Source organism: Hyperolius riggenbachi, chromosome 10 (genome assembly GCF_040937935.1).
Source record: "Hyperolius riggenbachi isolate aHypRig1 chromosome 10, aHypRig1.pri, whole genome shotgun sequence".
Classification (NCBI taxonomy): Eukaryota; Metazoa; Chordata; class Amphibia; order Anura; family Hyperoliidae; genus Hyperolius; species Hyperolius riggenbachi.
In genome coordinates, this window is record NC_090655.1 from 254,342,604 (window position 1) to 254,356,437 (window position 13,834).

General features: G+C 46.4%; 1 protein-coding gene across 1 annotated transcript in view; it reads left to right on the plus strand.

Annotated features, from left to right (window-relative positions):
* The first annotated feature begins 6,029 nt into the window (after positions 1-6,029).
* The window catches only part of LOC137535304 (zinc finger protein 572-like), a 26,728-nt gene continuing 18,923 nt past the window's right edge, over positions 6,030-13,834 (plus strand). The window contains exons 1-5 of the mRNA XM_068257135.1: positions 6,030-6,076; positions 7,215-7,338; positions 7,469-7,547; positions 7,655-7,752; positions 7,868-8,516. Coding sequence (XP_068113236.1) covers positions 7,315-7,338; positions 7,469-7,547; positions 7,655-7,752; positions 7,868-8,516 — 850 coding nt within the window. The 5' untranslated portion in view covers positions 6,030-6,076; positions 7,215-7,314. The remainder of the gene's footprint in view (positions 6,077-7,214; positions 7,339-7,468; positions 7,548-7,654; positions 7,753-7,867; positions 8,517-13,834) is intronic.

The following is a 13,834-nucleotide window of genomic DNA, read 5'->3' on the forward strand; positions in this document are numbered from 1 at the left end:
GGCTCTGCAGACTGCTCCAGCATCACTAGAGTACAAAGGAGGAGGGGGGTGAAAAGGCTGGAGGGCAGGGTGCTGTACTCAAGACCCTGCTGAGTACTGAATAGGGACTGTCTACAAATCTTTGTATTTCTTAAAGCTAATGGGAATCCGTTTTTTTTTGTTTTTTTTTTAAAGTCAGATACTCACCTAAGGAGAGGAAGGCTCTAGGTCCCATAGAGCATTCCCTCTCCTTTCCCGGTGCCTGCTGTTGTCCTGGCTCCCCCGTAGCGGTATTCAACCATTTCGGTCAAATACCGCTTTCTCCCGGCCGAAGGGAGGCTTCGGAAATGATTCTGGAGCCCGAGTGCTCCCGAAGATGGGCCGCTCTACACTGCGCACGTGTGCGCCGCCTGTCCTCGGGAGGACTCGGCTCCGGAAGACTTCCGAAGTCCCCGCGGTTGCAGATGCGAACGGGGGAGACAGCGCAGCACGGAGGGCACCGGGAAAGGAGAGGAAAGGCTCATTAGGACCGAGCCTTCCCGCCCTTAGGTGAGTATCTGCCTTTTTTTTTTTTTTTAAATATTTGGTCACATTAGCTTTAACAGTGGACGAGCAGATGCAGTCATTAGCACAATTGTGTAGGGGGCAGAAAGCTTGTTTTATTGTGACTATACATCAGGCGGCCGATCGACCATCTGACTTCGATTATTATAATCAAATTGGATGAAAATTGCGCTGCCAAGTGCATGGCGATCAACAATGCAACCAATTTAAGGGTGAAATTGGTCACATTAGTCAATCGGAAATGCTGCAAATTGTCGGGATATCGTGGTTGGTCGGGTGCATGGTGGTAAAGGCAAGCAAAAGCGGGCTCTAGGTCTTGTTCCGGCTGCCGCCAGTGCGCATGTGTGCTGCCCGCTCCCCGCCCACCTCGCTCGTCCGCACCCGCCCACCTCGCTCGCCCGCACCCGCCCACCTCGCTCGCCCGTCCAGCTCCCTGGTCCCAGCTGTCCGTTACTGCGCACATGCGCAGTAACAAAAATCCTGGAACACAGGGACAAAACTGTTGGGACGCAGCGACAGTTAGCTTTTATTAGGTAGGATAAATGTGTGTATGTGTATTTACACATTACCTGTCCTGTGTCGCAGTGACCACCCTCTTCTGCATCCGCTGCTACACTTCCCATACTTGCTGCCGGCGCATATCACGCTGGCACGCGTGTGCGACGTCACACTGGCCGGCATTTATAGGGAGGAGCAGTGGAAGACAGATACAGGACAGGTAATGTATAAATACACATACATGTACACACATTTATACTTAGAGGAACAGCGGCAAGGCGGCGGGCCCGGCCGATTTCCAAGAGATTTTATTTTGGTGAGCTCGTGCAAATTGTAGCCTCTTTTTCCTATTTGTAGTGGAGATGAGTGGTACGAGGTGGGGTCCTCTGCTGTTGTAGCCCATCCACCTCAGGGTTGTATATGTTGTGGCTTCACAAATGCTTTGCTGCATACCTCGGTTGTAATAAGTGGTTATTTCAGTCAACGTTGCTCTTTTATCAGCTTGAATCAGTCGGCCCATTCTCCTCTGACCTCTAGCATTAACAAGACATTTTCGCCCACAGGACTGCCGCATACTGGATGTTTTTCCCTTTTCACACCATTCTTTGTTAACCCTAGAAATGGTTGTGCGTGAAAATCCCTGTAACTGAGCAGATTGTGAAATACTCAGACCGGCCCATCTGGCACCGACAACCATGCCATGCTCAAAATTGCTTAAACCTTTCTTTCTCATTATGACATTCAGTTTGGAGTTCAGGAGATTGTCTTGACCAGGACCACACCCCTAAATGCATTGAAAAAAATGCCATGTGATTGGTTGATTACATAATTGCATTAATGAGAAATTGAACAGGTGTTCCTAATAATCCTTTAGGTGAGTGTATATGTATCTCAAAACATGGTGACAGACACTAGCCTAGAGCTACCTCTGGTGCCCTGCCCATCCTCAAGCCGAAAAATGTGCACATTTTTTGGCTTGAGGACTCTAGACCTCTATTGGCTATCTGACAATGTGATTGTCCTAAATAGAGAAAGAGGAACAGTGCCAATGTTTATTATCTAGAGACCGTAGCTGAGAGAAAACAGTGTCCAATGTTCAAGCAATAATGTAATTGAATCAGTGCAGGCCACAAGTAGGTGTGTGATACAGTTCCACTGTGCTTCACATCTGGGGTATCCGGCCAATAAAAGTGAATCCCTGCACCTAAAAGGAAAAAAGGCTTACCAGCCAATAACAACCCACGTTATAAGGTTGTATACATAGCATGAGGCTCAAAGTGGTCACAGAACTGTTCCAACCTTTAACTGCATAAAGTCGTCCTCCAGATAGCATCGGTATACTATCGATGATATTTCATAAAATGATAAAAAAAAAACAGCAGTACTAAGTGTAGACCGCTTTATTGAGGATAAATGAGCCATAAAATCATAAGACATAAAGAGTACTCACTTGTGACCTGCGCTGATTCAATTACACTACAATGTGATTGTCCAGCCTGGTGCTCTGGTGGACTGATCAATGGCACCTGGTTTATGGGAAGGGGTATGCGGCCGGGTACCCTCACTCTATTATTACCAGCACAGAACCAATAGAGAGCCGATACTGTGGTTGAGTGAGGGCTCCTCTAGCCCAGGGGCCCCGGTGCAGTCGTAACCTCTGCATCCCCTATTGCTATGCCACTGGTAGCAGCAGTGCATCCATCCACTCCCCTGGACCAGAGATGGTCCCCAGTGCCAGAAGAGCACTTCCAGGTCAGCTCAATAGAGGTGAGCCTCTGAAACTCAGCAGAGCAGGTCATAGTCTCAGTGAGGGACAGTATGCAGCAGAGCACAGGCATGCAGCCTCACATAAGGCAGAGAAGACTGTGGATCAGCTAGTGGGTGAGAAACCCCGACTAGTTTTGCCTGATGTATGTATTCAAGCTTCATCACAGAGGGGCAGATATTCCTATTGAAGGGCATGTATGGCTCCGCCCACTCATAGTGTCCGCAGATGCTTCTTCTTGCAAGGAATATGTAAGTAAGTGGAACCATAAGAGGAGACAGGTAATCAGTCGTGGCACCAGCTGTAGTCATAAGTATGTCAGCCAAACAAGCCACAATATTTATGCCCAAACATAGAATATATATATATATATATATATATATATATATATATATATATATATATATATATATATATATATATATAGCATATTTTTTAAACTTCTTGGCCTAGACGTTTATAGACAACTACACTGTTTCTGCTGCCTGTATGTCCTACACAACGACTACTATTAGTCTGAATGTAATTTCTTATGAAAATAGGTCATGTTGCACTATTGTGCTTAAAAAAAAAAAAAGTAATAAGAAACCTTATTGACCATTGTGATTATGTTAGGAGGCCACATTACATTTCACTCTAAAAACAGATATTTACACATTGTCATTGAGTCACTGTCTGATGCATTTTGTAGTGGTTTGTTATGTCCACTACCTTGGCCACTTAGATCTGTGAAGAGTGGTGTGTCAGGATAGGTGTCTAGGGGAATTGCTGGTGTCTTACACATAGCTGTTGCTCTGGGTGGATAGTATGGTTGTGAATGTCTTAGAGAATACGTAGGATAAGTAGGTACAGACTTTTCTTGATGATCATATCTAGGTTCGCCATGAGAAGATGCCGGTATTGGGTTTGAGTATGGAGGATGAGGATTGCATATTATTTTGCCTATAATAGGAAGTGTCTTGAGGTTCTTTAGGTGGATCTGGTTTTACATATTGCTGAAGTGCATCAATTATAGCAAGTTGGGCACGCACCCTTGTGTCATGTGGTATTTGACGGAAAGAGGGAGCTAAACTGAGGAGAAACTGGGCACTAGTGTCATTCAAGTAGGCTCTTTCTTCATCATATTTTTCAATATGGAGGAGTGTCCTCTCCATGGTTACTAGTATTTGATTATCAAGTTCTGCCCGTATCATTCCTCTACCTGCTCTTCTAAACTCAAAGGGTTGGGTGGACCTATATGTCACAGGTGTAAATGGGGGAGTATAAATCGTGGATGGACTCTTTGGGGCGTGCATAGGGATGTTCTCCTCCTTCTTACACACATGTAACACCACTATCCACTGATGATGGCTCAGTTATGTCCACATCTGTACTTGTTGTTTGTGTCGGTTCTTCAGCAGGTAGATTGTCTTCTGTACTGTTCATAAAGGATACTAATAATAATGATCCACCTCACCTTATTATTGAATTGTCTGATCACTATTTTACTAATCAGTGTCAATACTTACATCCCAGTCCAAGTATGTGGCTTCATAAAGGTCAGAAAGCTGCATATCGGAATGTTCTCTGGTATTTGGGCCCTGGAACACTTTCTAGGGAATGGTTATAATGTCACCAAATCACTTTTGTAGTTCTCAAGAATAGATCTCTATAATGTTTTCAACTGGTTAACTGCAAAGAAAAAATAATATTAATACATTTTGAAATGCATTTCTAATTGTTTAAGACATTGCAACATGACCCATGTATGCACCTACACATTTGTAATAGAAGTAGTGCAAATCTAGTAGACCAGACATAGTATTGCATACAGTAACTGCTGAACACATCTGTCTGGAAATGAGACTGACCCAACTTCCCATCCCTGCCCCAGGCCCTTAGCCTAACTCCCAGTCACAGGACTTTCCATGATCCTTTATATTACTGCACAACCCTTGGCCCTTCCACTAAATGGCATAATGCCTTTGAAACACAGAGCTATGGCAGCACCAAAAAAAGCTGATTTTCATAATGATCATAGATTTTGGATATGATATTTGATGTATACAAAGATTGCTAAAAATATATATATTCTTCAACAAAACCTTTTCTTTTTTTAATCCCAATTCTTAACAATAACATTTGAATAAGCCTTTATTGAGCCTCTTTATTCAAGTTACAGTCTTTCATGTCAAGTTGTGTGTTTTGTATCAATAAAGTTTTTGTACTATTTTTGAGACTGCATTTTTGAGCAATTTTTTTGCTATATTACATAAAGTCCAGTACTTATTGCAACATACTGTAGATAATATAGTGGAACACCCGCTACATGGACTGTACTTTTTTGCCTTTACGTTTTAAAGGACAGTACCCACAATATATATATATATATATATATATATATATATATATATATATATATATATATATATATATATATATATATATATATAACAAGCATATTACAAGCCACACAGTATTGCCTTCCTCACTGCACACAATGCCATGACATAGGTAACACACATAAACAACAAAATGATGGAAGGCCATATATGATTAATGTCTGCAGAATAGTCAACTTACTTTTATCCGCTTGTGCTGTATGAGTGAAATAGTCCCAGAACTCCTCATAGAAGTATGCAGCTATATAATATTCAAGGCCACATTTGTCTTGGAGGTGTCTTTGTAGTGTGGATGCTTGTTGTTGTATAATTCCTGTATCATATTCCTGGATCTTGGTGATCAGCTCCTCCGTGGGAAAGCAGCTTTTGCCACTCATCCTAGTTTTTTTTTTTTGCCAGCTACAAACAGGAAGTGCAGACTGATCGGGAAAGACTTCAGGTTTACATATCAGCGGAAGAAAAAAGCAAACGCAGTTGCCTTATTGCACGTTTTTGAGGGTGTTTAGCGCACTGTCTATACCTTCCATTATAGCAAAATTGCCCCCAAAATGGTACACACACTGCTTTGCTGAGTATACAGCGCACGACCTGCGCTGATATGAACCTTCTCATATACATTTATTGCACAATTGTTTTGTGGCGATTTTGAAAATCGCCTGCACGTGAAAAAAGGCAGAAAACGCTTCTAATGTGATCGAGCCCTTATTTCTGGTTCACTTTATGGTTGAGTGAAGGTGATTCTACAAAAAGAGGCTGCAGTTAGCCTATTCACCACAAGATGGCGACGACACCTCTCCCAGGTGGCAATAGATAAAAACCAAAGATAGGAAGTGATGTCACAGCAGGAAGTTGCAGGAGGAGGAGAGGAAACGTGGCTGGCCTGGACGAGGTAATTGTGTGATTGTTGTTATATATTGAGCAGAGCAGAGCTCGGGGTGGACTTACTTTGTTACAGAGGAGGTCATAGTACACCTGTCACTATCCTGATCATCCCTCTTGCAGTAATTGCCATACAAGAGACTTTGATAGTTTTCTAGTGGCCTCCCTACATGTGCCTTAGATTATGGCTGGCATCTCACCTTTCTAGTTATAATTCACACCACAGAGCAAATGCAATATGTCCATCTAGTATAGCCATGTTCCCCCTTCTCGTGTCCCCCAGTATTGCCATTATCCTCCAGTATGTGATGTCCCCCACCCAGTAATGCAATGTCTTTCCCAGTATAGCCATATCCCCCAGCATTGCCATTATCCTCCAATATATAATGTCATTTCTTTCCCAGTATAGTTATGCCCCTGTGTCCCCAGCAATTATCTCCCAGTGTTTTATGTCCCCCACCAGTGGCGTAGCTTAGGAGCTCTGGGCCCTTGTGTGAGTTTTACATTGGGTTCCCTCAAGCACTCTATACAATTGATACGGAGCACCAAAACCTTCCAAGAATAACTGGAGTGTCATAGGGGTGTAAGCAGGGGGATGAACAGTCTGTTAATTGTTACAACTAATTTAAAGCACATATAGAGACAATCATTACCAGCTTAGCACCAAAAAAGAGCTAACAAAGTGATTGAAGGAGAGCTTCTCTAGTCCAGGGGCTCTGGTGTGGTCACAACCTCTCCATCCCCAATTGCTACACCACTGTCCCCCACCACAGTAATGCCATTTCTTGCCCAGTATAGCCATACCCTCCCTATGTATGCCAGCATAGCTATTATCCTCCAGTATGCAATGTTCCCACCCCAGTAATGCCATTTATTTCCTAGTATAGCCATGTCCTCCCTGTGTCCCCCAGCATTGCCATTATCCTCCAGTATGTAATGTTCCCACCCCAGTAATGCCATTTCTTTCCTAGTATAGCAATGTCCTCCCTGTGTCCCCCAGCATTGCCATTATCCTCCAGTATGTGCACAGGTAGCTATAAACAAACTTTTTAAGCTTTCCGGTGATAATCTGCATGGTCTTATCTCCCGCAAGTGATTCTGGGAGGTAATTTGACATGACTTTTTTTTTTTTTTTTTAATTAATACAGCGATTTCCTCTAGTGAAGTCTGGTGATCATTTGACCATCTCTGTGCCCCCACCTCATCCCTGATATCTAGGAGACACGACAAGCAGAAATCACCAGGAAAATGGTGGAGCTGCTAACAGGAGAGGTGAGCAGTGCTGGGAATTATAGGACATTATCCAGTAACAGCAAGGGGTGTGTCTGGGTGGTGACTGTATCATTGTATGTGTCAGGTTCCTATAAGGTTTCAGGATGTCACTGTCTATTTCTACATTCAGGAGTGGCAGTATATAGAAGGGCACAAGGACCTCTACAAGGACACCATGATAGAGAATCAGCCGCCCCTCACATCACCAGGTAAGAGGAGACTTTCATTTCTTGTAAATAAGCGGACCCCCTCCCCCCCTCCATCATCTGATGAACACATATAGACAATGTAATCAGTCAGTGTGTGTTTTCTACAGATGTATCCAGTAACAGAAAACCACCAGAGAGATGTACAGGTCCTCTTTATTCCCTGGATTGTGCACAAGAAAATCACACCACACTCCACCATTATCAGGTAGGTGGCGATAAGGGTCCCCAGAGACACCAAACTACTGTATGTGACTGTTTCCTCCTGCGTATGCTGGTATCTGTGTTCACAGTCTAAATTATCTCTCACTTTGTGCACTTAGGGTGGAGAACAGATACATGGAAGTGCTGAAGTTAAAGAGGAAGAAGAAGAGATGTATGTGAGGAGTGATCAGCAGTCTGTGGAGGAGGGTGACATGATGAGGACAAGTAAAGAGGAAGAGGAAGAGACGTATGTGAGGAGTGATCAGCAGTCTATGGAGGAAGGTGACATGATGAGGACAATTAAAGAGGAAGAGACATATGTGAGGAGTGATCAGCAGTCTATAGAGGAGGGTGACATGATGAGGACAATTAAAGAGGAAGAAGAAGAGAAGTATGTGAGGAGTGATCAGCAGTCTGTGGAGGAAGGTGACATGAGGACAAGTAAAGAGGAAGAAGAGACATATGTGAGGAGTGATCAGCAGTCTGTGGAGGAAGGTGACATGAGGACAAGTAAAGAGGAAGAAGAAGAGACGTATGTGAGGAGTAATCAGCAGTCTGTGGAGGAAGGTGACATGATGAGGACAATTAAAGAGGAAGAAGAAGAGATGTATGTGAGGAGTGATCAGCAGTCTGTGGAGGAAGGTGACATGAGGACAAGTAAAGAGGAAGAAGAAGAGACATATGTGAGGAGTGATCAGCAGTCTGTGGAGGAGGGTGACATGATGAGGACAAATAAAGAGGAGGAAACTGTTACAGAGAGCAAAACAGGTGAGTAATCAACAGTAAAGGTCTCTTTATTCTCTCACACTGGGCTGCCCTCTTTTCCTCTGAGACTTTAGCAGTGGCCTTTTGCTAGTGTCAGCAACGCTGATTAACATAATAAAGTGTTACATTTCTGCTAATTTAGTTCCAGTGCTGGTGCCCTTATGTCATTGTTCTGCCACCTTAGTGCTTAGCAACCACAGACATTATCTATGGGGAATAGTCTGCATCTTACAGAGTGCTAGGTTAAATTACCCAGAATTATGGTTATACAGTGATACAGCCTCAGAAGAAGGGGCCACCAGCATGAAACGGCTTTCAGGCTTACTTTACCCCACTGCCTGACTCCTCCCATCACCTCAGTATGTCAGGCTTGCTTTAGTGCCCTGCATCTACTGCCTGATTCCTCTCATCACCCTTGTATGGCAGGCTTGCTTTAGTGCCCTGCACCCACTGCCTGACTCCTCTCATCACCTTAGTATGTCAGGCTTTCTTTAGTGCCCTGCTCGCACTGCCTGACTCCTCTCCTCTCATCACCTCGGTATGTCGGGCTTGCTCTTCACCCACTGCCTGACTCCTCTCATCACCTCAGTATGTCAGGCTTGCTTTAGTGCCCTGCACCCACTGTCTGACTCCTCCCATCACCTTGGTATGTCAGGCATGCTTTAGTGCCCTGCACCCACTGCCTGACTCCTCTCATCACCTCGGTATGTCCGGCTTGCTTTAGTGCTCTGCACCCACTGCCTGACTCCTACCATCACCTCGGTATGTCAGGCTTGCTTTAGTGCCCTGCACCCACTGCCTGACTCCTCTCATCATCTCGGTATGTCAGGCTTGCTTTAGTGCTCTGCACCCACTGCCTGACTCCTACCATCACCTCGGTATGTCAGGCTTGCTTTAGTGCCCTGCACCCACTGCCTGACTCCTCTCATCACCTCAGTATGTCAGGCTTGCTTTAGTGCCCTGCACCCACTGCCTCACTCCTCCCATCACCTCAGTATGTCAGGCTTGCTTTAGTGCCCTGCACCCACTGCCTGACTCCTCCCATCACCTTGGTATGTCAAGCTGGCTTTAGTGCCCTGCACCCACTGCCTGACTCCTCTCATCACCTGGGTATGTCAGGCTTTGCCTTCACATTTCAAAGCATCAGATTTGCCATCAGCAGCGCCAGGTGTTTTGTTTTTCAGTATTTTTTTTATTGGATTTTTAAAGGATGCATCTAAAATTATGAATATATCCAAACAGTTATTTGGTTATTATACTGTAAGCAGTAGAAATAACAGTAACAATCAACAATGGAAAACAATAGAACACCTTATTAAAGCTTTATAACATTGAGGTTAGTAAAATCTTACAGCAAACTAGATATGCAAAATTGCAATAGAACGTAGCCATCTTGGCACCTAGGGTTGCCATGGTGCATAGCAGTTTTGAGTCCTATGGGAGAAAAGCGCTATAGAAATGTTATTGTATTGTATTGTAGTTGCACTTGGTTCATTATGTACATGTTTGTAAAAAAAATTGCAGGGAGCCATGTCCTCTGGACAATTGACATGGGTATGCAATTTAAGGCAGGTCCGCTAAATCATAAGGTTGTGAAGGGAGAAGGGAAAGGGTAATTAGCCAAATAAATCTAGGTTACTGGAAGGTTAAGCAGCCGACACTTGTATCCTCTTGTCCACCATAGGGGAGGAGTTCAGTAAGTTAAATCTGAAGACAAATGTTGTCCCAGTGAACTGGTAGAGACTTGAGTATGGGAGCCTTTTCTAATTATCTCTCCTAGTTTTACATTAATCATGCATAGCAATTGCATGGGAGACAGTACATGGGGAGGTGTCTTGCGGCACAGAGGATATGTGTTATCATCCATCTTAGGTTAGAGGGGAATTTACCTTGAAAGGGTTATGGTAGACTTGGGAAATTATAGATGATGTTGGTGCCCAGTAAGGCTGCACAGAGGGCATTCCCACAACAGATGAAGTGCCTGGGAGGGGGCAACCTCTCCAACAGTTAGGTGCGTGATCTGCGGAGAATTTGGAGAGGGTCTTAGGGGTTAGATACCACTTATTGAGTATTTTTTTGTAGTTTCCATGCAGTGGGAGTATTTATGAGTGTTGAATAAAGCGGTCCTAGCCATGTTTGATGAAATCTCAGACTTCAGTTCCTATTCCCATGTTCTGATATAACTCTCTAGGGCAGGGGTGTCAAACTGAAATACAGTGCACCAAAAACTAAACACTGGTACCAAGTCGAGGGCCAACCTCAATGTTGTGTGGCCCCCTACCTCCCTTACCAAGTTTACTGGTGTCTAGTGGCCCTCCTCCCTCCCCTTTACAGTTCCCTGGTGTTAAGTGGTCCTCCATCCCTAATACAGTTCCCTGGTGTCTAGTGAACCCCTCCCTGCCCCATACAGTTCCCTGGTGTCTAGTGGCCCTCCTCCCTCCCCTACACAGTACCCTGGTGTCAAGTGGTCCTCCATCCCTAATACAGTTCCCTGGTGTCTAGTGCACCACCTCCCTCCCCTATACAGTTCCCTGGTGTCTAGTGCACCACCTCCCTCTCCTATACAGTTCCCTGGTGTCTAGTGCAACACCTCCCTCCCCTACACAGTACCCTGGTGTTAAGTGGTCCTCCATCCCTAATACAGTTCCCTGGTGTCTAGTGCACCACCTCCCTCTCCTATACAGTTCTCTGGTGTCTAGTGCACCACCTCCCTCTCCTATACAGTTCCCTGGTGTCTAGTGCACCACCTCCCTCTCCTATACAGTTCCCTGGTGTCTAGTGCACCACCTCCCTCCCCTATACAGTTCCCTGGTGTCTAGTGCACCACCTCCCTCCCCTATACAGTTCCCTGGTGTCTAGTGCACCACCTCCCTCTCCTATACAGTTCCCTGGTGTCTAGTGCACCACCTCCCTCTCCTATACAGTTCCCTGGTGTCTAGTGCACCACCTCCCTCTCCTATACAGTTCCCTGGTGTCTAGTGCACCACCTCCCTCCCCTATACAGTTCCCTGGTGTCTAGTGCACCATCTCCCTGCCCTATACAGTTCCCTGGTGTCTAGTGCACCACCTCCCTCTCCTATACAGTTCCCTGGTGTCTAGTGCACCACCTCCCTCCCCTATACAGTTCCCTGGTGTCTAGTGCACCACCTCCCTCTCCTATACAGTTCCCTGGTGTCTAGTGCACCACCTCCCTGCCCTATACAGTTCCCTGGTGTCTAGTGCACCACCTCCCTCTCCTATACAGTTCCCTGGTGTCTAGTGCACCACCTCCCTCTCCTATACAGTTCCCTGGTGTCTAGTGCACCACCTCCCTCTCCTATACAGTTCCCTGGTGTCTAGTGCACCACCTCCCTCTCCTATACAGTTCCCTGGTGTCTAGTGCACCACCTCCCTCTCCTATACAGTTCCCTGGTGTCTAGTGCACCACCTCCTATACAGTTCCCTGTCCCTCTCCTATACAGTTCCCACCACCTCCCTGCCCCATACAGTTCCCTGGTGTCTAGTGCACCACCTCCCTGCCCCGTACAGTTCCCTGGTGTCTAGTGCACCTCCTCCCTCCCCTATACAGTTCCCTGGTGTCTAGTGCACCACCTCCCTGCCCCGTACAGTTCCCTGGTGTCTAGTGCAGCACCTCCCTGCCCCGTACAGTTCCCTGGTGTCTAGTGACCACTCTTACTTCCCTAAGGTATCTAGTGCTTTCCCCTTTCTTCCCCATATGGCTTTCCTGGTGTTCTAGGGCTTTATCTTCAATATAGCTTCCCTTGTGGTCTAGAGTGGGCCAAGCATAATGCAAAGTGGAGAAACCCCCTGAGGGCCAAATTTAATGGCTCTGAGCGCAGATTTGGCCCGGGGGGCGGAGTTTGACATGTATGCTCTAGGGCAGGGGTCACCAACCACCGGGCCGCGGCCCACTGCCGGTCCGTTAGCAGTTTCCAGCTGGGCCGCGGCGGGTCTGTCATCTTGCCCCTCCCCCCGCGGCCGCCGCTTCTGTTACTTTATGAGCGGGCGGCCGCTTCCGGATTCCCCCACGCGCCGCTCTCCTTCATGAAGTACTATCTCCTCCTATAACAGCAGCGCGTCTTGCGTCTGCTGGAAGGAGGCGGGGCAGCGGTTCCCATGGTAGCAGCGATGCATATCGCCGCTACAGGAAGCCGCTGCCCCGCCTCCTTCCCTCCTTACAGCAGACGCAAGACGCGCTGCTGTTATAGGAGGAGATAGTACTTCATCATGCATGAAGGAGAGCGGCGCGTGGGGGAATCCGGAAGCGGCCACCCGCCCGCCCGCACATAAGGTAACAGAAGCGGCGGCACCACCTACAGATACTGGGCACTATACTAGCCATGCTGGGGCACTATACTAGCCATGCTGGGGCACTATACTAGCCATGCTGGGGCACTATACTAGCCATGCTGGGGCACTATACTAGCCATGCTGGGGCACTATACTAGCCAAGCTGGGGCACTATACTAGCCAAGCTGGGGCACTATACTAGCCAAGCTGGGGCACTATACTAGCCATGCTGGGACACTATACTAGCCATGCTGGGACACTATACTAGCCATGCTGGACACTATACTAGCCATACTGGGGTAACCATACTAGCCATGCTGGGCACTTTACTAGCCATACTGGGGCACTATACTAGCTATACTGGGGTAACTATACTAGCCTAGCCATGCTGGGCACTTTACTAGCCATACTGGGGCACTATACTGGGCACTTTACTAGCTATACTGGGGCACTACCTACCCATACTGGACACTATATTAGCTATACTGGGTGCTATACTAGGGCACTACCGACCCATACTGGGACTATACTAGCTATACTGGTCACAATACTAGCTATACTGGGGCACTATACTAGCTACACTGGGGTAACTATACTAGCCATACTGGGGCAACTAAACTCCCTATACTGAAGCAACTATGCTAGCTATGCTGCCGCACCCCAGCCCCTCCCCCGTAACCTGCTGCGCACGACACTGTCCACTAGGTCGCGCGCGCAATAACCCGTGCCCCCTCCCGGGCCTTGGAGAAAAATTTGGTCAGTAAGTTCGTCCCCGGGCCGGAAAAGGTTGGGGACCCCTGCTCTAGGGGGTCATTAGAAGATAGTGAGAGGTGGTTGTACCCCAGAGAGATGCCTCCTTTCTTTAATATCGGACCCTGTGATGAGTCCCATACAACTTGGGGAAATGTAGGGAGTATGAGGCATTTGGATCCACTTAGATATTTTTATGTGCATGTAGGGCTGCACGATTTTAGGGGACAATTGAAATTGCGATTTTTCACTCAGAAATTGTGATTTCGATTTTTTTCACG